Source organism: Callospermophilus lateralis, chromosome 11 (assembly GCF_048772815.1).
Source record: "Callospermophilus lateralis isolate mCalLat2 chromosome 11, mCalLat2.hap1, whole genome shotgun sequence".
In the NCBI taxonomy this organism is placed as follows: domain Eukaryota; kingdom Metazoa; phylum Chordata; class Mammalia; order Rodentia; family Sciuridae; genus Callospermophilus; species Callospermophilus lateralis.
Window position 1 is genome coordinate 26,152,841 of NC_135315.1, and position 24,568 is coordinate 26,177,408.

At 36.4% G+C, this 24,568-nt stretch overlaps 1 protein-coding gene across 7 annotated transcripts in view; it reads left to right on the forward strand.

Moving 5' to 3' along the window:
* Nucleotides 1-17,393, forward strand: part of Luc7l3 (LUC7 like 3 pre-mRNA splicing factor) — a 32,391-nt gene extending 14,998 nt beyond the window's left edge. Inside the window, exons 3-13 of one of the 7 annotated variants that reach the window (XM_076869420.2) lie at nt 3,518-3,557; nt 4,242-4,386; nt 4,834-4,908; nt 6,099-6,203; nt 9,303-9,464; nt 10,306-10,589; nt 11,679-11,839; nt 15,175-15,315; nt 15,421-15,526; nt 15,986-16,051; nt 16,885-17,393. In XM_076869420.2, the coding sequence (XP_076725535.1) occupies nt 3,518-3,557; nt 4,242-4,386; nt 4,834-4,908; nt 6,099-6,203; nt 9,303-9,464; nt 10,306-10,589; nt 11,679-11,839; nt 15,175-15,315; nt 15,421-15,526; nt 15,986-16,010 (1,244 nt within the window). In that variant the 3' untranslated portion in view covers nt 16,011-16,051; nt 16,885-17,393. Of the gene's footprint in view, nt 1-818; nt 897-3,517; nt 3,558-4,241; nt 4,387-4,833; nt 4,909-6,098; nt 6,204-9,302; nt 9,465-10,305; nt 10,590-11,678; nt 11,840-14,069; nt 14,196-15,174; nt 15,369-15,420 lie in introns of those variants that run through there. The other 6 variants (XM_076869419.2, XM_076869418.2, XM_076869422.2 and 3 more) reach the window with 6 other exon arrangements.
* Nucleotides 17,394-24,568: the final 7,175 nt, after the last annotated feature.

The window sequence follows — 24,568 nt, forward strand, 5'->3', positions numbered from 1 at the left end:
TGAAATTCTAGATAGAACAGGACAGTGATGAGTGATAAATGAGACTACAGTAGATATTAAATGAGACTGTATTCTTTTTTAGTACTGAGGTTTGAACTTGGGTGCTTATCACTGAACCACATCTCAAACCATTTTATTTTATTTTATTTTTTTGTACTGGCGATTAAACCATTGAGCCGCATCCCCAGCCCTTTTTATTTTTCATTTGGAGACAGAGTCTCATTAAGTTGCTGAGGCTGGCCTCAAACTTGTGATTTTCCTACCTTAGCCTCCTGAGTCTGTATTCTTAATAGTGGGGTCTTATTCTTCTCTCTTTGCAGAAGAATAAAGCTAGATTTTTTTTTTTTTTTTTTTTTTTTTACTGAACAGAAGAGAATTCTTCTCCAGAGACAGTGCAGTTTCAGAGATGTGATGTCTTTGAATACTGACCCTTGGGGGATCTCCTAAAAGAAAATCTCATTACCTGATTTTTCTTTGGTAAAAAGCCCTTAGTGACAAATTGCCTATCCATTACCAGCTTCTAGACAGATTTTGGAAAAACCTTTTAAAAATCAGTTGTTGCCAAGGAACACCAGCCAGGTACTTGAAGAAAGTCTTCAACATGAGAGACTGACAGAACCAATAGCAGGGTGGGATTCTTAGTGGAATTAGGTAATGGGGAAACTGTTTGAAATTAGAAAAATACTGTTTCAAAAGATTGATTGATTGACTATAATGAGGAATTGAACCCAGGGTCTCATTGCATATTAGGCAAACAGCACTCTACCACTGAGCTATATCTCCCAACACTTTTTTTTTTTTTTTTTTTTTTTGAGACAGGGTCTTGTTATGTTGCTCAGGCTGGTTTTGAACTTGGGATCCTCCTGCTTCAGCCTCCTGATTAGTTGGGATCACAGGTGTGTGCCATCATGCTCAGCAAAGTCTTTAGTATTACACACTTATCAGAAAGAACAGAACAGTATACACAGGAACCTTTGAAAAATTAGAGCTGTTAGAAATTAGAACTGAGGAAATCTGAAGTAAAAATCACTAGAAAGATTTAAAAATAAAATTAAGAAAATCGGCTGAAATGTTGGGCAATAGATCAGTAAAAGATTAACGTTTTTAAGATAAATTAGATTGGTCCAGTAACACTAATACTGGATTAGTAGTTCCATACAGAGAATACAGACATGGGAGGAAATTATCAGATATGTAAGAAAAAAAATTTGCAGTACGTAGTGATATCAGTCTTTAGATTGCATAGTTATTCAACCTGACTTCGCAATGAATGGAAAGATTTCTGTTGAGTTATATCATATTTTAGAACATCAAGGATGGATGTGTGTGTAGGTCATAGAATTATGAATCAGAATGGCCTAAGACTTGTCAGTAGCAACACAGGAATCTTGAACACTGTAACAGAAACACCCTTAGGGTTCTGAGTGAATATACATTTTTATTAAGGTTTGCAATATAGCTGAACATCAAAGTAGGAAGGTGAGAGACATATTTAGACATGCAAGTTTTTTTGGGGGAGGGGTATTGGGAATTGAACCCAGAGGGACTTTACCACCAAGCTATATCCCTAAACCTTTTTGAGATGGGGTTAAGTTGCTGAGGCTGGTCTTGAACTTGTAATCCTCCGGTGGTCTCAGCCTCCCCAGTTGCTAGGATTATAAATGTGCCTTTGTGCCGGACCAGACATCCAAGGTTTTAACATAAATCTCTTTTTGACTTTTCCGAGAGCAGAAAGGGAATTCCTCAGGGTGACAGCTCAATAATAAGCTTAGAAAATAAGCATCCCAGATTGAAGCAAGACAGAAGGCTCATGGAATAAAGCCCAGCTGTTTATCTGATGTATTTTGAGCCCTAAAGGAAATTAGTGTTAGTAAACTATCTAGTTTCTATAGCTGAGTTCACATGTTTGAGAAGGATCTAGAAATTGGCATGTAGAAAACAAATGAAAAAAATTCCAAGAGAAATACATCAGAGAGTTCATCATGATGTTCCTTTTATTTAGCTCAGAAGGGAATATTGGTCAAAATATAAACATCAAATCTTTTTTTTCCTAAAATTTTGGTGTTTAAGATCAGTACACCAAGAAAAAGCAAAATAAGAATAACATTTAGAAATATGGAGGTAAATTCCAGAAGAGATAACTTTAAATGTTGAAATTGGTTGGTTTTTTTGGAGACTAGAGTGCTTGTTTGGTGCTATTTGCAGGTAACGTGAAAATCGTAAATGTCAGTGGTGGTTCAGATCAGTGCTAAGTTTAAGTTTCCTTTGGTGGTAATAAGGAACAATTTCCTTTCCCTTCCATCCCTCCTGTCTTTTCTTCCCATATAGTTGCTTTTCATTATGTTCTCCTTGAAGAATGAAGACTAATTTGCATATGCTGTTGGGCATAATGCTTCATGGTTTGTCAGGATCAGTTTGGGTGCCTACAGACTACTAAGTGATTAAATGGATTTATTGGTTATTTTATTTTTTAATATATATTTTTTTACTACAGTACCAGGATTTAAACACAGAGCTTCACGCTTGTTAATAATCAAGTGCTCCACCACTGAACTACATTCTCAGCTCTTTTATTTTGTGATAATATTTAACTTAGTTGCCCAGGCTGATCTCCCAACATTTTTTTTTTAATTATTCTTTTTAGATATACATGACAGTAGAATGTATTTTGACATATTATACAAACATGGAGTATGGATATACATGATATGAAGTTAATCTGGCCATGTATTTATGTATGAATGTAGGAAAGTTATGTCTGATTTATTCAGCTGTCTTTCCTAGCCCCATCCGCTGTCCCTTCTCTTCATTCCCCTTTGTCTAATCCAGTGAACTTCTATTCCCCCCACTCTTACTATGTGTTAGTATCCGCATATCAGAGAACATTCAGCTTTTGGTTTTGGGGGATTGACTTACTTCACTTAGCATGATAGTCTATTTACTCACAAATGCCGTAATTTCTTCTTCCTTTTTAAAAATATTTTTATTAGTTATTGATGGACCCTTATTTATTTATTTGCTTATATGTGGTGCTGAGAAGCAAACCCAGCGCTTCACACATGCTAGGCAAGCCACAACCCCAGCCCCACGATGTCTTCTTTATGGCTGAGTAATGTTCCATTGTGGTCTTCCAACTTTTGGTCTTCCTGCCTCAGTTTTCTGAGTAGCTTGGATTATAGGTATAGGTATGGTTCACAACACCCAGCTTTTTTTTCTCTTTTAAAAAAGGAAAAAATGGGCTGGGGATGTGGCTCAAGCGGTAGCGCGCTTGCCTGGCATGCGTGCGGCCCGGGTTCGATCCTCAGCATCACATACAAAGAAAGATGTCGTGTCTGCCGAAAACAAGAAAATAAATATTAAAGAATTCTCTCTCTCTCTCTCTCTAAATAAATGAATGAATGAATGAATAAATAAATAAATAAATAAATAAATAAGGAAAAAATAACTTTTGGTAAGAGGAAAGGTTAACTGTTACAAAATAATTTACACATTCCTATTATTCCTTTTTTTCCCCCAGGTCCATGTGAAAAAATTCATGATGAAAATCTACGAAAACAGTAAGTTGGACTTTTGTTCTTTTTCTCCTAGTCATTATTTGATTTAAAGGGACAAATATTATAGAAGTAATTGGAATTGCTATAAAATAATTAACTACTAGAGATTCATTCACTGTCTTGGTGTGATAAGAAAGTTATATAACTTTAATAATGGTATTGTTAGCTGCCAGGAGTTATGTGTTCTATGCCAAACTTTTGTATATCACAGTTACTTCTGAACAGCCCCAGTTTTTGTTTGTTTTGTTTTGTACTAGTGGGGATGAATCTAGGGGTGCTTTACCACTGAGCTATATCCTCAGGCTTTAATTTTTTTTTTTTTTTTTTTTTTTGAAATTTTGAGACATGGTTTCTCTAAGTTCAACTTGCAGTCCTCCTGCCTCAGCCTCCCAAGTCACTGGGGTTATAACATGTGCCACCATACCCTGCAAGTCCCAGTTTTATAGATGAGACCTAATCTAGGTCCAGGGTCACTGACACATCTGGTATAGTGGTAGAGCTGGGGAGTCAAATTCCTTTGTTAAACCTGTTGCAGCATATTGTCTTCTCTTCAGGATGAGAGACACAAGAAATTCACTTCATATACATTACTTACAGTTCAGCTTAAGTGCTGTAGTCCTTGAGACTAGTTAATATAGAATGTATGAATTGAAATGGATAAAGGTGTGTTCATTTTCATTTTACCAGGTATGAGAAGAGTTCTCGTTTTATGAAAGTTGGCTATGAGAGAGATTTTTTACGATACTTACAGAGCTTACTTGCAGAAGTAGAACGTAGAATCAGACGAGGCCATGCTCGACTGGCATTATCTCAAAACCAACAGTCATCTGGGGTAAGTGTAAAGTGGATTTACAGCCTATTTCTTATTCTTCTTCTTTTTTTTTCTTCTTTTTTTCTTTCTTTTTTTTCTTCCTGTGGTTCCAGTCATCAAACCCAGGGCCATCCTAGGCAAGTGCTCTTCCACTGAATTGCATCCCTAGCCAAATTACAGTCTGAATAAAAGTTCTTTGTTCTCTGGAGACTCCTACCTAACATTTTGTCTTCTATTCCCTACTTTGTACTTTTAGAATGATATGAAACTTGAAAGGCATTTTTTCAGTCTTAACATTGTTTTGTTAATCGTAACATTTTTCTGAGTGTCACTAACTGACAAGATTGTGATTTAGTTAGTTAAATTACTATTCTTGTGATTAAACATTTTAATTATTAAATAAAAATAATATGTGAAAGTTTGAATGTTTGCTTTTTACTTGTTGATGACACATGTTGTTTTTAACAGGCAGCTGGCCCAACAGGTAAAAATGAAGAAAAAATTCAGGTTCTAACAGACAAAATTGATGTGCTCCTACAGCAGGTGAGAATTATATTCAGTAATGTCAGTTAATATTTAAGTCAAACACTTAACTAATGTGAGAATGACACATATGAAAAGATATTAAACATTATTAGTCCTTTAGGAAAATACACATTACAACCACAATGAGATTACTTTTGTTTTAAATGGCCCAACCGGGCGCTGTGGTGCAGGCTCGTAATCCCAGCATCTTAGGAGGCTTAGGCAGGAGACTTCAAAGCCAGCCTCAGCAAAAGTGAGGTGCTAAGCAACTCGGTGAGACCCTGTCTCTAAATAAAATACAAAATAAGGCTGGGGATGTGGCTCAGTGCTCCAGTGCCCCTGAGTTCAATCTCCAGTATCAAACCAACAAATAAATAAGGTCCATACCAAGTGTCAGTGAGAATTTGGGCTAATTGGAAAAATAAACCTTGATGATAAATGTAAAATGTATAGCCACCTTGGAATAGAGTTTATGTGTTTCTTAAAAAAGTAAAAAATAAAACGAGCTATCCTCTTCTAAGAAGTATTTACCCTAGATAATTGAAAACATGTCTACCCAATGACTTGTACAACAGTAATCTTAAGAGATTTGTTCGTAATGGACAGAAAATAAAAACCCTAAGCTAGCAATAATTCAAATGTCCACCAACAGGTAAGTGGATAATTAATTGTGATATAACCATACAGTGGAAATTGAATATTGGATAATAGAAAGAAATTAACTACATGTAAAGTATAATGAATCTTAATTAGAGCGAAAGAACCCAGTCCATTAAAGGAATACAAACTGTATTCAATTTGTGTAAAGTTTAGAAAATGCAAAATAATCTTAGTGACAGCAAAATCATTGTTTGCCTGGGCATATGAGTGAAGTGAGATTGAGGTTGGAAGAACACTAAAAAGAGGGAGAAACCTTACAGGGTGGTGGGATATATTCATTATCTAGATGCTGGTGATGATTTTCATGGGTTTGTGCCTATGCCCATACATCAAATTCTGTAACTTAAAAATATTCATTTTATTTAATGTCATTAAGGTTGTTAAAAAAAATCAAAAGGGTAAATTAAACCCAAAGAGATTTCAGTAAACAAACAAAATTAAAAACCCCACAATACTACTAGATACTAATGAAGCATGGGAGGAATACAAAAATATTTAGTTTGATTAGAAAGGATTTTGATTTTGGTTTTTATCCCTATCCTTTTTAGATTGAAGAATTAGGATCTGAAGGAAAGGTAGAAGAAGCCCAGGGAATGATGAAATTAGTTGAACAGCTAAAAGAAGAGAGAGAGTTGCTTAGATCTACAACTTCGGTGAGTAAACCTACTTTCTTTTAAATTACCTAGCCTGTTAAAATTTCTATAAATTTCTTGGGATGAGTTCCTAATTGAGAACCTTTGAAGATATTTTCCCTAATACCCTAAATAATGAGTCATCAAACATTTTCTTCAATATATGATATAAGTTTGCACGTCACAGCTTCTAAGCTCTGCTTCATATTGTGAAAGTAGCCTTAGACAACCTGAAAATACAGGAAAAAGAAAAGAAAATTAAAAACCTCAAAACTCATTTTCTTCTATAATATACTGACAACTCAGATAATTTTTTGTTTGTTTATAGTTTAGCACTGGGGATTAAGTCAAGGATATCAGGCAAACGATCTGTCACTTAGCTACACCTCTAGCCCAGATTATTATTGTGATCCCTAGATGTGCGGGGTTTTCATCCCACCAGCAAGTGATCAGTTCTGCAGCAGCAGGCACCAACTGGAAGTCTTATAATTTAATTCAGTTCTGACACTGTCTATCTAGCCAGGAGATAGTGTTAGATCTCATAGGTCTCATAGATTAAGGACTCAGTTTCTAAGACTGCTCCCACATGGACACACCATTTGCCAGTCACATGCCCCAGGTTTGGTTTTATCTTTAACCTGTGCTTCTGATCTACTGGCCATAAATACATTGTTCCCACAAACCTTTACCTCAGGTTCAGTTAATTTGCTTGGGTTCCATCCCCAGCTCCACAGGAAATAAAAGTAAAATGGGGGGAAAAAAAGGATATTACAAAGGATGCAAATGAAGTATTGCATAGGTGAGGTATGGGAGAAGGAGTACAGAACATCCATGCCCTCTTTGTGTGCACCATCTTTCATGAATTTCAAGGTGTTCAGTATCTGGAAGCTCTCTAGACCTTGTTCTTTTGGAGGTTTATGAAGACTTCATTGCATGAGCATGATGGAAATGTGGACAATCATAGAGAAATGTGATTAAAAAATATGATGTAATGCAATAAACTAAGTAGGGAATCCTAGTACTGGCTTTGTAGCATTCTTCCTGGGTATTGGGTAGAATCCCTTCTGAATTAGGGGTCCTGTGACCTATTGTTAGATAAGGTAGGTCAGAGAATTTCTTTATGGCTAACTCCAAAATAGAAAGATGGGAAAAGGTTTGTTTCTATAACCTACACAGGTGAAGAGAGTATTTAATTTGTATGCCCTGCCGCAGGGAAGGAGTTAAGAGCCAGGAACCATGGGTGAAAACAAAACAAAAAAATACATGTGTTTCTCACTGTAGAAATGTATAAACAATTGGATATGATATGGTTATGTTCTATCAATAAAACATTATTTTCAATAGTAGTTCTTGGGCTGCCGGCTTGCTGACTTCTGCCTTAAATCATAAATATGCATTTACATCTGGGTTTTATTTTCATTTTTGTTGCAGTATGTTACACAGTACATGTTTATCTTAATTAAAAATTAGCAGACTCTTAAAATACCTCCTACTTTGTTAACTTTTTTGGTACTGGAAATTGAATCCAGGGGCACTTTACCACTGAGTCACATACTCAGCCTTTTATCTTTTTTTTTTAATTTTAAGACAGGGTCTCACTAAGTTGCTCAGGCTCACTTCAAACTTGTGATTTTCCACCTTCAACCTCCTGAGTCACTGGGATTATAGGCATGTTGCCACCACCCTTTTTTATTTCAAGACAGAATCTTACTAAGTTTTTCAGTGTAGTGTTGAACATGTAATCCTCGAGCCTCAGCCTCCTGTGTATCTGGGATTACAGGTGTGTGCCACGACACCCATCTTCTTAATGCTTTTTGAATATGCACAGATGCCTATTGAACCTACAGAAGAAATGTGAATTCAGACTAAAATAGATAATTTCCTGAAAGGTAGTTTAAATTTCTCAAGGCGATGTGGATATTAAACATTTAAAAGTTGAGCTGTCATCTCAGCACCTTTCTTAGATGATAGACAAGTTGATTGCTTTTGCCATGTGACCAGCCACTCTTAAAAAGTAGACCAATTGTTGTTCAAATGGAAAAATAGTAATTCATATATATTAGAAATGTGTTTTAAATGGTAAGTTCTTTTTGAGATTTTTTTATTGGTTTCTCAGCTATTCTTTATTTTTATGTGGTGCTGAGGATGGAACCCAGTGCCTCACACATTCAAGGCAAGCGCTCTACCACTGAACTACAACTCCAGCCCCCAGCCCTTTTATGCTTTGAGACAGGGTCTCATTAAGTTTCTTGGGACCTCACTAAATTGCTGAGGCTGGCTTTGAACTTTCAATCCTCCTGCCTCAGCTTTCCCAGTTACTAGGATTACAGATATGTGCCGCAGTCTCTGGCTGGGCACAAATCACGAGTCTCCACACAGCTTGTAGATTCAAACAGCAATTCTTTATTCCCGAACTCACACCGGCCGTCTACAAACACGCTCTGGGGGAATCCACGTTCTCTGCCCAAATCCACTCCGCATGGGCTTCTGTCTCCCAAAATATACTGTCTGACCCTAAGCACTCAAGAGGAACTCAGCAGCAGGATACGCCCTATCCTAAAGGGGGAACACCCTAATCTCCTATTGTGCTAAACTGCCCTATTCTAAAGGGGGAACACCCTAATCTCCTATTATGCTAAACTGCCCTATTCTAAAGGGGGAACACCCTAAACACGATCCTGCCCTGGTCCTTGAGCAAGGTCACCTTTCAGAAGTCCTTCCACTAGACAGCATGGGAGTAAGCTGGCAAGGAATTTGTCATACCTACTTGGCTGATGGCTCCCAGCAGATATGCACCACTATGCCTGGCCCTCAGTCTGCAGTTTTTTTTTTTGTTGTTGTTGCTGTTTTATTTTTTTATTTTTGTAGTTGTAAACAGGCAGTATGCCTTTATTTCTGTATGTGGTGCTAAGGATTGAACCCAGTGCCTCACACATGGTAGGAAAGTGCTCTGCCACCTTGGAGCCACAGCCCCTCTTTTTGGGTCTCGATGAGTTGGTGAGGCTGACCTTGAATATGGGTTTCTCCTGCCTCAGCCTCCTGAGTTGTGGGGATTACAGGGCCTGCAACACTGTGCCCGACTTAGATGTTCACTGTAATAACTGATATTTATCATTTCAGACGATTGAAAGTTTTGCTGCCCAGGAAAAACAAATGGAAGTTTGTGAAGTATGTGGAGCCTTTTTGATAGTAGGAGATGCCCAGTCCCGGGTAGATGATCATTTGATGGGAAAACAACATATGGGGTATGCCAAAATTAAAGCTACAGTAGAAGAATTAAAAGTAAGTTTCTTTTTTTTTTTTTAAATTAATTTTTATTGTAGGTTGTTCAAAACATTACATAGTTCTTGATATATCATATTTCACACTTTGATTCAAGTGGGCTATGAGCTCCCATTTTTACCCCATATACAGATTGCAGAATCACATCAGTTGCAGAACCATTGATTTACATATTGCCATTCTGGTGTCTGTTGTATTCTGCTGCCTTTCCTATCCTCTACTATCCCCCCTCCCCCCTCCCCTCCCCTCTTCTCTCTCTACCCCCTCTACTGTAGTTCATTTCTCCCCCTTATATTTTTCCTCCTTTCCCCTCACTTCCTCTAAAAGTAAGTTTCTTGTAAGCATGTATATTTAACTTTAGTTAACATTGAATTATAACTTTTGGCTATAACTAGCTGTCACTAAAAATAACTATTTTAACATAGCTAAAAATGGTCACGTGGAGATATAAACCACTCATTAATATTTTATTGATGTTTGTATTTGTTTAAAGACATGATAATCCCTGTGAAGTTTTGGTATTCATCAAACTAATGTACTGTTGTCACTTTAAAGTATTAAAAATTTGGGGAGAATTACCTGAAGAATTGGTAAAGTAATGATATCTTGTGTACATATGTATGCATATTGGAATAGATACATTTCCCCTGAGGGCATTGAATTCTGTAAATTGGCCTACAGATTGCTTTGCATTATGTATTATATTTTTACTGTTTTTAAGATTTTAGTTGTGTAAAAATGCAATCTGAGGGATTGGGGACCCAGCTCAATGGTAGAGTGTTTGTGTAACATTTGTGAGCCCCACAAAACAAAAATCAGAAATTCAACTTGATTTTCCTAGGAAAAATTAAGAAAAAGAACTGAAGAACCTGATCGGGATGAGCGTCTTAAAAAAGAGAAACAGGAAAGAGAAGAAAGAGAAAAAGAGCGGGAGAGAGAAAGGGAAGAAAGGGAAAGGAAAAGACGTAGAGAAGAGGAAGAAAGAGAAAAAGAAAGAGCTCGAGATAGAGAAAGAAGAAAGAGAAGCCGTTCACGAAGTAGACATTCAAGCCGAACTTCTGACCGAAGATGCAGCAGGTCTCGGGACCATAAAAGATCACGAAGTAGGGAAAGAAGGCGAAGCAGGTATACAAAACTGTACAGCAAGGTCTCACTCATAATGACCCCATAATAAGCGTAGTAATTACCGATATTATTTATTAGGATGATGCTTGAAAATGTGGATGCTCCTCAGCTTAACAGTTGAATTATCAGTTAAGCCTATTGTAAGTTGAAAATATTGTAAGTGAAAATGCATTTTATACATCTGTAGAACATCAGAGTTATTTACCCTTACGATTGTGTGACTGATTAAGAGCTATAGCCAGTGTCCAGTATCAAAAGAGATACATCAAGATATTGTATCACATATTACGGGGGTATAACAAAATTCTAAATTTGAAGTGCTGGATTTTGCTCTTAACATTACTTTTGCACTGTCGTTAAGTTGAAAAAATAAAAGTTGAGGACTGGTTGTATTCTTAAGTACCGTGATAGAAAATGAATTTTCAATCAGTGAATGGTCCCATCTTTCTTTATTTATTTTTGGTACTGGGGAATGAACTCAGGGGCTCTTAGCCACTGAGCCACATCCCCAGCTCTATTTTATATTTAATTTAGGGAAAGGTCTCACTGAGTTGCTTAGTGCCTCGCTTTGGCTGAGGCTGGCTTTGAACTGGCAATCCTCTTTTCTCAACTTCCCAAGCCACTGAGATTACCGGTGTGCACCACCATGCCCGGCTAAAATGGTTCCATCTTTAGGGCAACTTCTTCACTATTTCCCATCTGTCTAGTAGATTTGTTAAAAATCTGTTTAGAAAGTTACTATACAGATGGTTTGTCTCTTACATGCCTTCTCTTTTCACTAATTCTAGGAAGAAACAAAATATGAAATCACCTTTGCTGTTTTAATTAGAATTATAGTTGGAAATAAGTCTTAAAAGAGCAGTGATTACTGTCTTGATTCATAACTGTGATAAATTGAGTTTAGAACGATTTTTTTTTTTTGTCATTTTTAATTAAGATTTCCAGAGTGAAATGTTTTAGTAGTAAGCTCTGTTTGCTCTTTAAGGGAAAGTTTTATCTTGTTAATTATTCAACAGTTTGTATTTCATGGCCCTTTTTTATTGTAATACTAGTTAAAGTTGGCTTTCTTTTCTGTTTTAAATTATTAAGAAGTAGAGAGCGACGAAGAAGCAGAAGCCATGACAGATCAGAAAGAAAACACAGGTCTCGCAGTCGAGATCGAAGAAGGTCAAAAAGCCGAGATCGAAAGTCATATAAGCACAGGAGCAAAAGTCGGGACAGAGAACAAGACAGAAAATCCAAGGAGAAAGGTTAGTCTATATGAGAATTCAGTTCATTGAGTGGCTTACCATAACTTAGTATCTTTTTTTTTTTTTTAATCTAACAGGTAGATTCATTTTCAAGGTGTATTTATTCATTTTAGGAACACTATTTAGTAGAAGACAGGTGTTCTTCCCCCACTTTCCTGCTCAGACTTGAGAGTGACAGTTGACCTGAATTTTCTTATACCATATTAAACTACACCCTTCAGTTGGTAACCTGAGTTTTTTCATCTAGAAACTTACAGGGTTATTCAGAGTTATTAGGCTGTAGAATTTGTTATGTAATTCACTTTAAGATAGTATTCCATAATGTCTTGGAACATAAATGTATATTGTCACATAACATTCATAATTCAGTTAATTTGGTAATTTATAAGTTCTCAGAAGGCGGATACCTTATGTGTTAATCATGTTTTATATTGAATTACCATGCTCTTTCCCTTCCATGTTCTGTAACTTCCCCATATCTGAAACACTATGCTATTAGCACTATTATTGGGCTTTTAAATTTTGTTATGGCTGTAGTGGTACACGCGTGTGATCCCAGCTACCTGGGAGGCTGAGGCAGGAGGATCCCAAGTTTGAGGCAGACTGGGTAACTTTTTGAGACCCTTTCTTAAGAAAAAAGAGCTGGGGTTGTAGCTCAGTGGCAGAGTGTCACGCGATCCCCAACACCCAAATTGTCTTTGGCGTGTTTTCACAAAAATAGTCTCTTTCCTGACATGTTAGTGCATGAGTAATCCTGTGACTTTGGAGGCCTAGGAAGGAGGATCAAAGTTCAAGGATAGCCTTACAATTTAGCTTGACTCTTTCAATATAAAAAATAAAATGGGTTGGGGATGTGGCTTAGTGTTGTTAGGTGGGTTTAATCCTCAGTAATCCAAAAAAAAAAAAAAAGTCTCATTTTTTTAACTTAGTCTTTATAAAAAGATAATTCTCTTAATCATTAAGGGCTCCTTTCTACATTTTATTTTCACATTCTTTCAGCATCTTCTAAGTTTATTATGCTCATCTTTATGTGGTACTCATGTAGAACCTGTCTTCTTTTGTCAGACTTAAATTTTTTGCTAAATTGAGTTAGAAAGGTATCAACACAAACAGTGGGCTTTTGGGAGGGGACTCCTAATTTTGTTTCTAATAAGTGTGCCCTATGTATCTTACATATGTTAGCCTTTTCTGTAAAGATGAATAGATACTGAAAAGTAAGAACAAGGATGGGTTTTTCAACTTTATACTGTAAAGAGCTTTAATATTTGCCAGTTAAGTTCAGAATTACCTTTATCCTTAAAGGCAGTTGCTGTAAAGGGTTACTGATTTCTATTAGTTTTGAGAAAATTTCACCCAACCTTTTTGAAAAACACTCAATGTAATTTTGGGGTGAGGTGTTCACTGTTAAGAGCCCCGTGTAGATGTCAGAGATCAAATTAATCACCACAACAACCCCTGCTTTTAGCAGTTTTTTAATTCTGTATACCTGTTACTTGAGTTGCTCTATTCCATTTGTGCTACTTAAAATAAATTGGGTCAGTTTGTATGAACAAAAAGCTAGCATTTATAAGAATTGAACTGTAAGTGGCACTGGTCTGACTAAATGAAAATAGGCAGGCATGTTTGTATCATTTCTGGATGGAGCAAAAAGATGTCCTAAATTGCCTATCTATAATCCCAGTTGTAATGATGGCATGGAATTTAGTGAAATTCTTATATAAACAAAATAAGCCAAGTTGTTTAGATCATGAACAGACAAGGATATTCCTAGTGACACTAGGAGAAAGGATGAAAGACTGGATACTAGGGGTGGGGAGGTGGAATATGTATGTATGTCAGGCTGTTTGAATTAGCTGGGCATGCCAGTATAGATATAAATTTTCATATCCCTTTTAGAAATGATGAGTTCTTTGGCTTTCAAAAATGTCATGTAGCTGTTTAGGTACTCCTAAATATATAAATGACTAAAGGTATGGACTTTGGGGACAGGTTGAGCAGTAGCAAGCATTTGATAATGACAGATGAGTTTAGGTAAGTTTGCTAGTCCAGATGCTATAATGGAGGCAGTTTAACCCCTCAGATGAGAAGTGATTTCTCACACAAAGCTATTTTATGGTCAGTTAGTTTAGGGTGCTCTCTTTGTTAAGAGCTTCCTTTTAATTCATAGCCCTAAAATCCACACACTTTGTGGATGTCCTTGGGACTATTAAGATCTACCATATTTACATAGGGCAGAAGATAAGATTATTGGACTGACTACTAGTCCTCTTCGGGGCAACAAGACGACTCTTCCTCATTGAAGCTACCTGTGCACCGGAGACGCCCCTAAGGCACAAAGGGAGGACTTTCCCACCAGGTCAGTTAGAGCACAGTTCCCACAAGTGGACAGACAGACATGAAGCAAGTCTTGCAGTTAACAAGATGGACATTGCTTTGTGTATTTTGCAAGTGTTGGACTGAATGTGCTCCTTTAAATAGGTGTCCTTTCCATACCACATTTTTATTTCCATCCCTCTCACCCAGTTACATGGTGTTATGTTTAATAATTGTTCAGAATTGGTATAGAGTTCTGCTTCTCTTCCAACATCTTTCTTGTGATCTGTGCTAGATCACCTTTTAGTTTTAAGGGGAAAAACAATTTTTCTAGAAAGTTTATAGTTTGCTCTAGCATTTTCTGTAGAAATCTTTTGGGAGGTGGTATTTAGAACTGAAAAAACTAGAATGTACTTGTTCTGTGTACCACTTTTGCCTGTAACCTGAAGTTTCACCCTTCCAAAGAAAATAGAGGAAAAAGCTGAAATTTAATTATTTTCACTCTTTTTTTGTGGCTGGAAAAAAGTTTTAATTTCTCCTTTTGTTAAAGCAACTCTCAATGGCATATATTTCCTTATTAGCAAAGCACAGAAGTTGAGTTGACTTGGATTGGGATTTGATATCAGTTTTCTTACCTTAGGCTTGTTCCTCTTGAATATTTATGTGTGATCTTTTGCATTTATAAATACTTGATGGGTGAACATGCCAATTAAACATGGAATTTGTGCCTTTTGTGATTAATATTTTTACCCTTTTAATGTAATAATTTAACTTCATTATGAACACAGTTTTGAATGCTTTTATACCCTTGCTTTCTGATATTTCTTATTCAAAATTTGCAATATCTTGATTTCCCCTTCTTACTCCCTCCTCCATAAATACAAATTGTATCCCTTTGGTTAATTCTGTTACTTGCAGTGTGTGGGAAATGATTGTCTTTCATATCTCTGTTGTTTCACTTTTAAAGAGTAATGTATTTACTGCACTTTAAAATCTATGGTTAATGTCTTCTTTTATGGCAGAAAAGAGGGGATCTGATGATAAAAAAAGTAGCGTGAAGTCCAGTAGTCGAGAAAAACAGAGTGAAGATCCAAACACTGAATCGAAGGAAAGTGATACTAAGAATGAGGTCAATGGGACCAGTGAAGACATTAAATCTGAAGGTGACACTCAGTCCAATTAAAACTGATCTGATAAGACCTCAGATCAGACAGAGGTAAGTGTATTGTTTCTCACTTTGATTAGGGCTTTTTGTTACTGTTTGACAGTGCAGCGTAAGTATGCACAGATGAAGATGGAACTAAGCCGAGTAAGAAGACATACAAAAGCATCTTCTGAAGGAAAAGACAGTGTAGTCCTGCAAAACATTTTGAGGTACATTGTTTTGTCTCAGCTATTTTGTAGCAGACTCGTGTCCCCATTAGTGTGCCTCTTTGGAAATTATTGCCCACCTTTGTAATGTAGTCGCCATTAAAAAGTTAATTATCCTTTTTTTTAGGGATTTTGCTGTCATTTCTTTTTTTTTTTTTTTAAATAAAAAGGTTGAACTGTTTTTTTATTATTATTATTATTTTTTGGTATTAAGTCCATCTTGTGTTGGTACATTGGCAGAAACATATGCTTTAAAAACTTAAATATTTCTGAGGCACATGTTGGACTACTTTGTTTTAATTAAACTGCTAGTATTTCTTTGTCAAGGATGTTTCTAGTTTTTTTGCTTTATTGCCTTGCATTCTAATGCAGTTTGTTCTGTAACTCGAGAGCCAGTAGCATTGGATTGATGGAAGTGTAGGGTTTATGAATTATTGCAGCTGACTACCATACCTCACACAGCGTTGGTGTTGTGAGCGGCCCATGAAAAGCCAAATTAAAAATCAAGGATTCAGTCAAACTAAGCAGGTACTCATGCCAGGTACTCCTTTCTCTACCCACATCCATGTTTGAATGCTATTGCCTGTGATCTTTACGCTTAACTGTTGTGTATCTTTTTTGTTCTTTATAAGAAGCACAGAGGGGTTTTTGTGTAACGCGTGAAAAGTTATAAATCAAATGTTAACAGAATGGAATTTTTTTTCAACTGTGTGTAGGGATGCAGTGGTGCCCAGAATTAGATATCTTTAAAGAAATTTAAATACAATAAACACTTCATATTATTCGCCTTGTTACATTCAATGCAATTCTCAAGTCTTTAAGAGGTATGTGCTTAATATTTCCTACTTTGTAGGAGCATTTGCAGTCAGCCATAGGTGAATAGGAATAGTTACTGGCTGATATGTTAAACAGCAGCAGTGAATAGGGAGGACAGACAACTTCAATCTGTGACATGCGAAGAATTGTTGAACTGTATAGAATGAATTTGGGTTTTTAAAGAACTATTAAGTTAGGTTTTGTAAGTGTTCTTAAAACCTCTGTAAACTATTCATTCTTTGGGCTAGTGGTGTGGGATGAAATATTCCTAATAAAAGGAAGTACCAATTAGTGATTTGTTGATGGCATTCCTTTTCTAGGAAAGCAGTTTAGAGTTTCTGTGTGAGCTATTCACACATAGGCACGCATACACAGGCACATGGCTTTAAGAACCACACTGATGCCTTAACTGTTAAAAAGATACAAACATTTCATATACACGTTTATTATAATTAGCAGTTAGTGACTGGGCCAACACTTAGACATAAAAATTTGCCTTTTATATGCTGTCTAATTATCATTTTTCCCCAAATTTTGCATTGTAGGACTACTGTTCGAAGATTTTTTGAAGAATACTGAAAACGGCATAAAGTGAAGATCGTCATTAAAATGAGGTGAAAGAAAGCTATAGTGGCATAGAAAAAGTATAAAAAGCTCAGTTAGTGTTTTTTTTTATTTTATTTTAATTAAAAATTAATTCAGGACTGATGTGACCTTCCAGATTTCAGAACATGTGTTAATAGTATATATGCCACTGAAAATTTAGGTCCTGTATCATAATTTTTCTTTAAGACTTTTTAAGATATTACCTAAACATGTGGCTTGCTCAGTGTTTAATTGCAAGTTTTCATTCTTGGACTTTGAAAACAGGATTAAACGTTAGTATTCGTGTGAATCAGACTAAGTGGGATTCCATTTTTACAACTCTGCTATACTTAGCCTTTGGATATAGAAGTAAAAATAAAGTATCTCTGACTTTCTGTTACAAAGTTGACTGTCTGTGTCATTGAAGTTTTAGTATTAATCCTTTTCTAATAAAGTTATTTACTCTGAACTAGTCCCTTGTTTTAAATATGAGGTATACTATTACTAAAGGTATTGGTGTACAGTTTTATCTCTTGTTCTGTTTAAGACTTAACTTTCATAGAATTTCCAGTTTGTTTTAAATAATGGTGCTCCAATTTTTTGGGTGGTTATTAATGAATTTGAACTTTGCTTTTAATAGCGAAGATGTATAGTAAACTAGAATATATTTTTACATCCCTGAGAGACTTCTTTTAGAAGACAATTCCAGATATACTGACAGACATTATCTTCCTCTCTCTAGCTGTGATATGTTATAGAAGAGCATTTGAGAACTTTTAACTAATTTTTGGTCTTATTTTAAATCCTGTACCAAGAGTTCTTTTAACTTGGTCCTATCAATTTCTGTGTATGGGGTGTATATTATAAGAATAATAAGAATTCTTTAAAAACAACAGGTGATTTTATGTCACAAACAGGAGAATTGGCATGTTTTTATCTTTATCTAGCTTTATCAACTGTATAAAAATATTTCTAGCTACATACATATATTACATATATGATAGCAATTCTGTGGCTTAATGTTTTTAAATATTTCCATCATTTTATAGGATAAAGAAACTGAGTGGGTTAGACAACTTATCCAAGAGCTTCATGTTGATGAAATGTTAGGATGTGGAGTCTAGGCCTCCACATCTTGGTTCAGTATTCACAACTTTTGTGCAGTCGTGTTTGTTCTGATGGACATAATGAATCATTATTGAATTTACTAAAGAAGATACTTCCCATCAGCCTTTTCTCCCTTTTTCTTTTTCCCCATTCCCTCTGTTTTGTGTGGTACTGGGGATTAAACCCAGAGCCACTCTACCACTGAGCTGTAGCCCCAGCCCTTTTTATTTTGTATTTTGCGACAGGATCTTGCTAAGTTTCCTAGGCTGACCTGGAACTTGCCATCCTCCTGCTTCGGCCTCCTGAGTCTCTGGGATTACAGGCGTGTATTACCACACCTGGCTCCAAACTTAAAAATAATGACATATCATTTTTAGAGGCTTTGTATGAAAAAATCCTATGGGACAAAGTCCTATGGGGACAAAGCCCTTTGGGCAACTCCAGCTGATCTGGAGATGCAATGATACATGAATTTATCTTTGAATTTTTAAGAGATTCTTCATATGAGGATTAAGATAAGGTGTGAAATAAAGTGTAAGAAAATGAGTCAGTCCTCTCCTAAGCTGTTTTGTGTTTGACAAGATTATAGCATTAAGAGGTAATGTAATTAGTATACTAAAGTATTCAAATGCCAGATTTTTCTTCCTCATCTAGAATCCACAGCTAACTTAAAAGAAGTGAAATAAGTGGTCCCGTGAAAAGCTTACTCTGGGGACACTTTTGAAGCTACCCTAGGATTTTAGGGAGAGACCTAGCCACTTAAGGTGTTCGTGACTTATGGAGATAGAAAAGCTGGCTTTTATACTTTATACCCCAGGTTGATCTGACTATAGAGGGACTGATTTTTGCTAGCCAAAATCACATCTAGTGTAGATGCCAAGGACTAATTTTCTATACACATTTTTGCTGTGCTGACCAAAAAGTTACCAGCTGGCTAATGGTTCTGTGTCTGTTCTCTTTGGAGAACTGATTTTAATCAAGAAGATGACTTAATAAGAACTGAAATTAGAACAGTGGTTGATATTTTCAAAATCTTTTTATTTTGGAAATTTTAAGACACAGAAGTTGAACAGTATAATTAAGATGAACAGTATAATTAGCAGTATAATTAATCACTGTCAACTGATGACTATTAAGACTCATTGGCCAGTGTTTTTGTGTATGTATCCTGTCCTCATTTAAAAAAAAAAAAATCTCTTATTCCATTTAATCTGTAAATAATTCAGCATGTATGTATAAAAGAAACTCTTAAACATATAGTTCATTAATATCAAATTGAATAAGCTTTTATTAGCTTAAGGTATCAATGGTTCAGTAATTTGTTTTGCTCCCCTCCAGAGGGCCAGGTAATGGAGTCTGCTGGTCAAGCCTTCCTTCTCTGTAATACAGAGACAGAATCCATGAAGACAATTTTGTTAAAATGGTTTTTTATTTTGTTTTTTAATAAGATAAAGGTCCATTTATGTTTGGTCTGAAAACACCTTTCTTGCATTTTTTATTTAAGTTGTTAATAACCTAGTCATGTTATTCAGTTTACATAAATATTTATCTCCTAGCCTTCGAGTAGGCATTCTGGTTCCTTAAATAGGTTCAGTGTCACAGAAGACAACCAACCGTATCTCTCCAGGGTCTAAGAACACTGAATCACATATGTTTTGAGCTCTGCACTCTGATTAAAGATTTTAGAAATATAAAAACTAAAAAATTCATGTGGAAGTTGGGTTTGTTTTTGTTTTTTCCCTTTCTTTTGGTACCAGGGATTGAACCCAGGGGCTCTTAACCACTGAGTCATATACAATTTTTATTTTTTATTTTGAGACAAGGTCTCCTGAAGCTGCTGCAGCTGGCATTGAACTTGTGATCCTCCTGCCTCAACCCCCTAGTCACTGGGATTATGGGCAAGCTCCACCACACCTAGTGGAAGTATTTAGAGCTCAGGTTCATTCTATTTTTTAAAATGGATTGTAGATGAGCTATGTATGATCAATGTTATTTTATTTTTTGGTGTTAGGGATTGAACTCATGGCCTCATGCATATTAGAAAAACACTACCACTGACTGAGCTATGTCCCCAGCCCCACTGCTATGTATATGTTTTCTGTTATATGCATGAAACAAAACATTTGAAGTTCTATATGCATTCTATGGGATGGGACTTCATTCAGGGTTTATTTTCAAAGTTTGAATTCCTGATTAATTTTTAGTTGTTAGTGAAAGGACCCCAAATGACAACTGTTTTCTTTTTTTTTTAATTTTGTATTACAGTTGAAATGCTTGCAGGTGATTTAAAAACAACAGAATTGTTTGGTGATGTATGATTTCCTTCTGTCCCTCTGTTCTTGTAGGAACACTTGTTACCACCATACTTTTTTTCCCCTTTAGAATAGGAGGTGAGGGGTTTGAGCAAAATACGTTTAGATGTCTTTTTATATATGTTTACCCATATGTTCTGAATCTATCTTCACTAGCCTAATTAGAAACATTTATTTTGAGACATAGAAGACAGCACTTTTAAGTTGAACATTTGGCTTTTAAAAATATATTTCAAGGAAGCCAAAGCAGAGAAGTAAATGTATTTTTCATTGTTGTATCAGAATTTTTAATTTTCTGTTTTAAAAATGCACTTTGAGAGTTTCATAGATGTGTTTCTTAACCTCAGCCATCCCATGTAGACCAGTTGTCAATAGCTGTAAGAACATTTAGGAACAACAACTTCAGAAATGGTGTGTCATAACTGGGTGTGCCATAACTCATCCATAGGTACATACCCTTGAGAAACTCTTACACATGTGTCAGGAGATGGATATAAAATTGTCATAATGGCAGCATTTGTAACAGGAAGAAAAGGAAAAAAAATGCTGGGAAGACCCCAAGTCAACACCTTTGTTGGATATATAGTGTGATGTATTCCTACCATGGAATTCCATAGAAGTGAAACTGAACTACAGCTCCACGTGTGAACTTGGATGACTCAACAGTATAATAATGGTCAAAAGAGCAAGTTACAGAAGGATTTATCCACTATGGTTCCATTACTGTGCTGGTTAAAAACAGGCTGTTATGTACATGGTAAATGAAAGAAAAATAAGGAAACGATTGACACAATTCAATGTCAGCTGGTGCTTTGGAAGTTTGGAAGGAAATGTGATCATGGAAGGCAAAGGGGTCTTCAGAGCAATTGGTGACACTCTTTGAAGCTGGATGGGCATTTTCTTTTTAAAATTATGTTTATGTGCTTTGATTTTGTATGTATGATATTTCTTAATAAAAATTAAATTTAAAAAGTGTGGGAAAGGTCTTGGTGTAGGTAGTGACTGATAACATGTAAACATAATGTACTTCATAGAATTAATCCTCCTTAAATGCCTGGCAGATTGAAAAGGTACTGTTTCTGGACTGCCAAATTCAGAGGCATAGTCAATAGTTACTAAAAGCCAGAAACAAGACCTAGTTATGTTTCTTTGTGGTATCTTCTTACCCCCTTTTAATCTTTAAAACAATTTTAGTTTTGGTGCTCCCCTTTTAATCTTTAAAACAATTTTAGTTTTGGTGCTAACCCGGGAGTGGATCTTTTCTTTTTATGCTAGTTGGAAGGGAAGCTTTTTTCTCGGACATAAGCCAGTCCAGAGGGGGAATCTGCTGAGCCATGCCCTACTCCTTCCCCTTTTACCAGAGTTAATCTCTTTGGTTCTTGCTCTGATTTTAGTAGGGGTATAAGAAATAGTTAATACAGCTGTTTCTCTTTAAAAAGGAAGAAAGTGATTGAAACTTGAAAAGCACCTGCAGATGCATTAGGTTCATATAGCTAAGGCCTCTATCAGTTACTAGTTGCCTTCTTCCCCCCAGTCCTGCTCTCCAGATGAGACCTTTTTTGGGGGGGGGTATGGGGATTGAACCCAGAGGTACTTAACCACTGAGTTAATGTCCCCCACCCATTTTTACATTTTATTTAGAGTTGCTTAGGGCTTCACTAAGTTACTGAGGCTGTTTTTTTTTTTTTAAATTTTTCAAAACATTACAAAGCTCTTGACATATATTTCATAACATTTGATTCAAGTGGGTTATGAACTCCCATTTTTACCCCGTATACAGATTGCAGAATCACATCGGTTACACATCCACGTTTGAGGCTGCTTTTGAACTCAAGATCTCTGGCCTTGGCTTCCTGAGTCACTAGAATTGCAAGCATGCCTCACCGTGTGTAGCCACAGAGGAAACATGGAGTGAGGTCTCAACATCCTTCCAAGTGCCATATATTGTAAAACAGATGTAGCTCCCTACCCTAGTAAAACAATTTAAAAGTCATAAAGTGAAATTGTACCTTGTATACAATTTTACAATCTGACTTAGGTTAAAAAACTGTCAACTTATACTTGAAACTATTTTGCTGTGTGATTCTTTCCCTCCCTTTTGGGGTGTAGACTGTTTATTAATTTGGGTTTTGAGTTTGCTCAGGACCTTGTGATTAAATGGATTCTCTCGTGGATCATAGGAGGCACCTGTGTAAGTTCTGCATATTAGAGTAGTAGAAGCTTTCATCCTGACAGTGATTTTGTTTCAAGTAATAGGCTTATCAGATGCATTTAAAAACAACCTAAAAATCTTGTTTTTCCACAAATGATGAATTCAGGCTGTTTATCAACCCTTGGGCCCCTGCCTAAATTTGAGGAATAATAAATTGAAAATACTTCAGGAAGGTGTCACTTGGGTATTGTCCTGTCACCACCACAATCTCTTGACATTGGAACACTGGGCATTCAAGTTGGTTTGTATTATAGGTCATGCTTTTTTGGTACCAGGGATTGGACCAACGAGAAACATTTTCTGCCCTTTTTTCGTTTTATTTCGAGACAGGGTCCTGCTAAGCCTTTAGGTGTTCCTGAGGCTTGTCTCAAACTAGCAATCCTCCTTCCTCTGGAGCATCTAGGATTATAGGTGTGCCACAACACCCAACGTAGGTCATTACTATGTTTTTTTTTTTTTTTCATTACTATGCTTTTTAAAACATGCATAAGATGGACATGGTGGTGCACACCTATAATCCCAGTGACCCAGGAGTGGGAGGCAAATTTGAGACCAGCTTGAGAAATTTAGCAAGATCCTATCAAAAATAAAATAAAGAATATGTGGCATAGGTGCTTAGTTACATTCATTGATGTAGCCATGGATGCCAGTTGAATTGTATTAATGTGTTACAGTCCATGAATGAAATGGTGGGATGGAATTCCCAGGCCTATACCATTAACCATTTCCTCTTGAACAGTTGGGTAGAAGTGTTTGCATAATGCTTATGGGTCTTTTCCTCACTCTTGATCAGCACTGAGCTTTTTTTTTTTTTTTTTTTTTTTAAGAGAGAGGTGAGAGAGAGAGACTGACAGAACTGACAGAATTTTTAATATTTATTTTCCAGTTTTTGGCGGACACAACATCTTTGTACGTGGTGCTGAGGATCGAACCCGGGCCGCACGCATGCCAGGCGAGCGTGCTACCTCTTGAGCCACATCCCCAGCCCAAGCACTGAGCTTTTGAGAAGTAAAAAAGAAACAGTGACCTGTTTCACATGCTGAAGATACAATTAAAGCATTGAATTTGCCCACAGGGAGCTTTGGTATTTATGTATACCTCTTCTATAATGATCAGAGATGACATCATAGTCTGTAGAAGTTATGGATACGTAAAGAAGTGGTAGTGTAGTGTGTGAGAGTAAAAGTGGGTAAGCGAGCAGCTAATGAGTGCTTAACAAAATACAAGTAGTTGTACTAGAAGTCAACTGGAAGAGTTGACTCAGATTCTAGGCAGTGTAGGGAGGAACTTAGCATATATTTGATGACAACTGACCTTGGAAATAGATGTTAGTGAGGTTAACAGCTGTGCTATCTCCTTCTCACTTGACTGAATTCAGTGGTTTGGGCTATGCTTGACTGTTGTGTAAGTTTTCTTTTAAAAAGTCTTAAAGGTAGTTACTTGGGTTATATAAATCATGCCATTTTATGGGTAAGTTTAAAAGTATGCAGATAGGACTGGGAATGTAGCTCATTGTAATTGCCTAGCATACACAAGGCTCTGCATTGGATCCCTAGTATCACCCAAAAAGAAAGTCGAGTGTTTTAAAAAATAGGGATTGTTGCTCTGCCCTTAATGGGGTTCACATGAAGGATACCCCTGTCATTTGCTCTGGCTGAATCTCATCAAAGCATACTGATTCCTAATCAGGATTGGGGTGCAACACTAGAAAATAATTTGCTTTGGTATGGATGTGATAGCTGTGTTTGTCAAAGGGCCACATCCCCAGTCCTCTTTATTTTGAGACAGGATGTATTTAAGTTGCCCAGGTTGGCCTCCAACTTATTCTTCTTGCCTTACTTTAGCCTCCCAAGAAACTGAGATTACAGTCAAAGCCCTTTTGAATTTACTCTTCTCCCAGCTCAGAATTTGGAGATAAGGAAATATATTTTCCTAAGTTCAAACATGAAGTCAAACTTCATGTGCATCCAGCATTATCATTATAAAATAATGATTCCTGTTTAATTTGGGGGG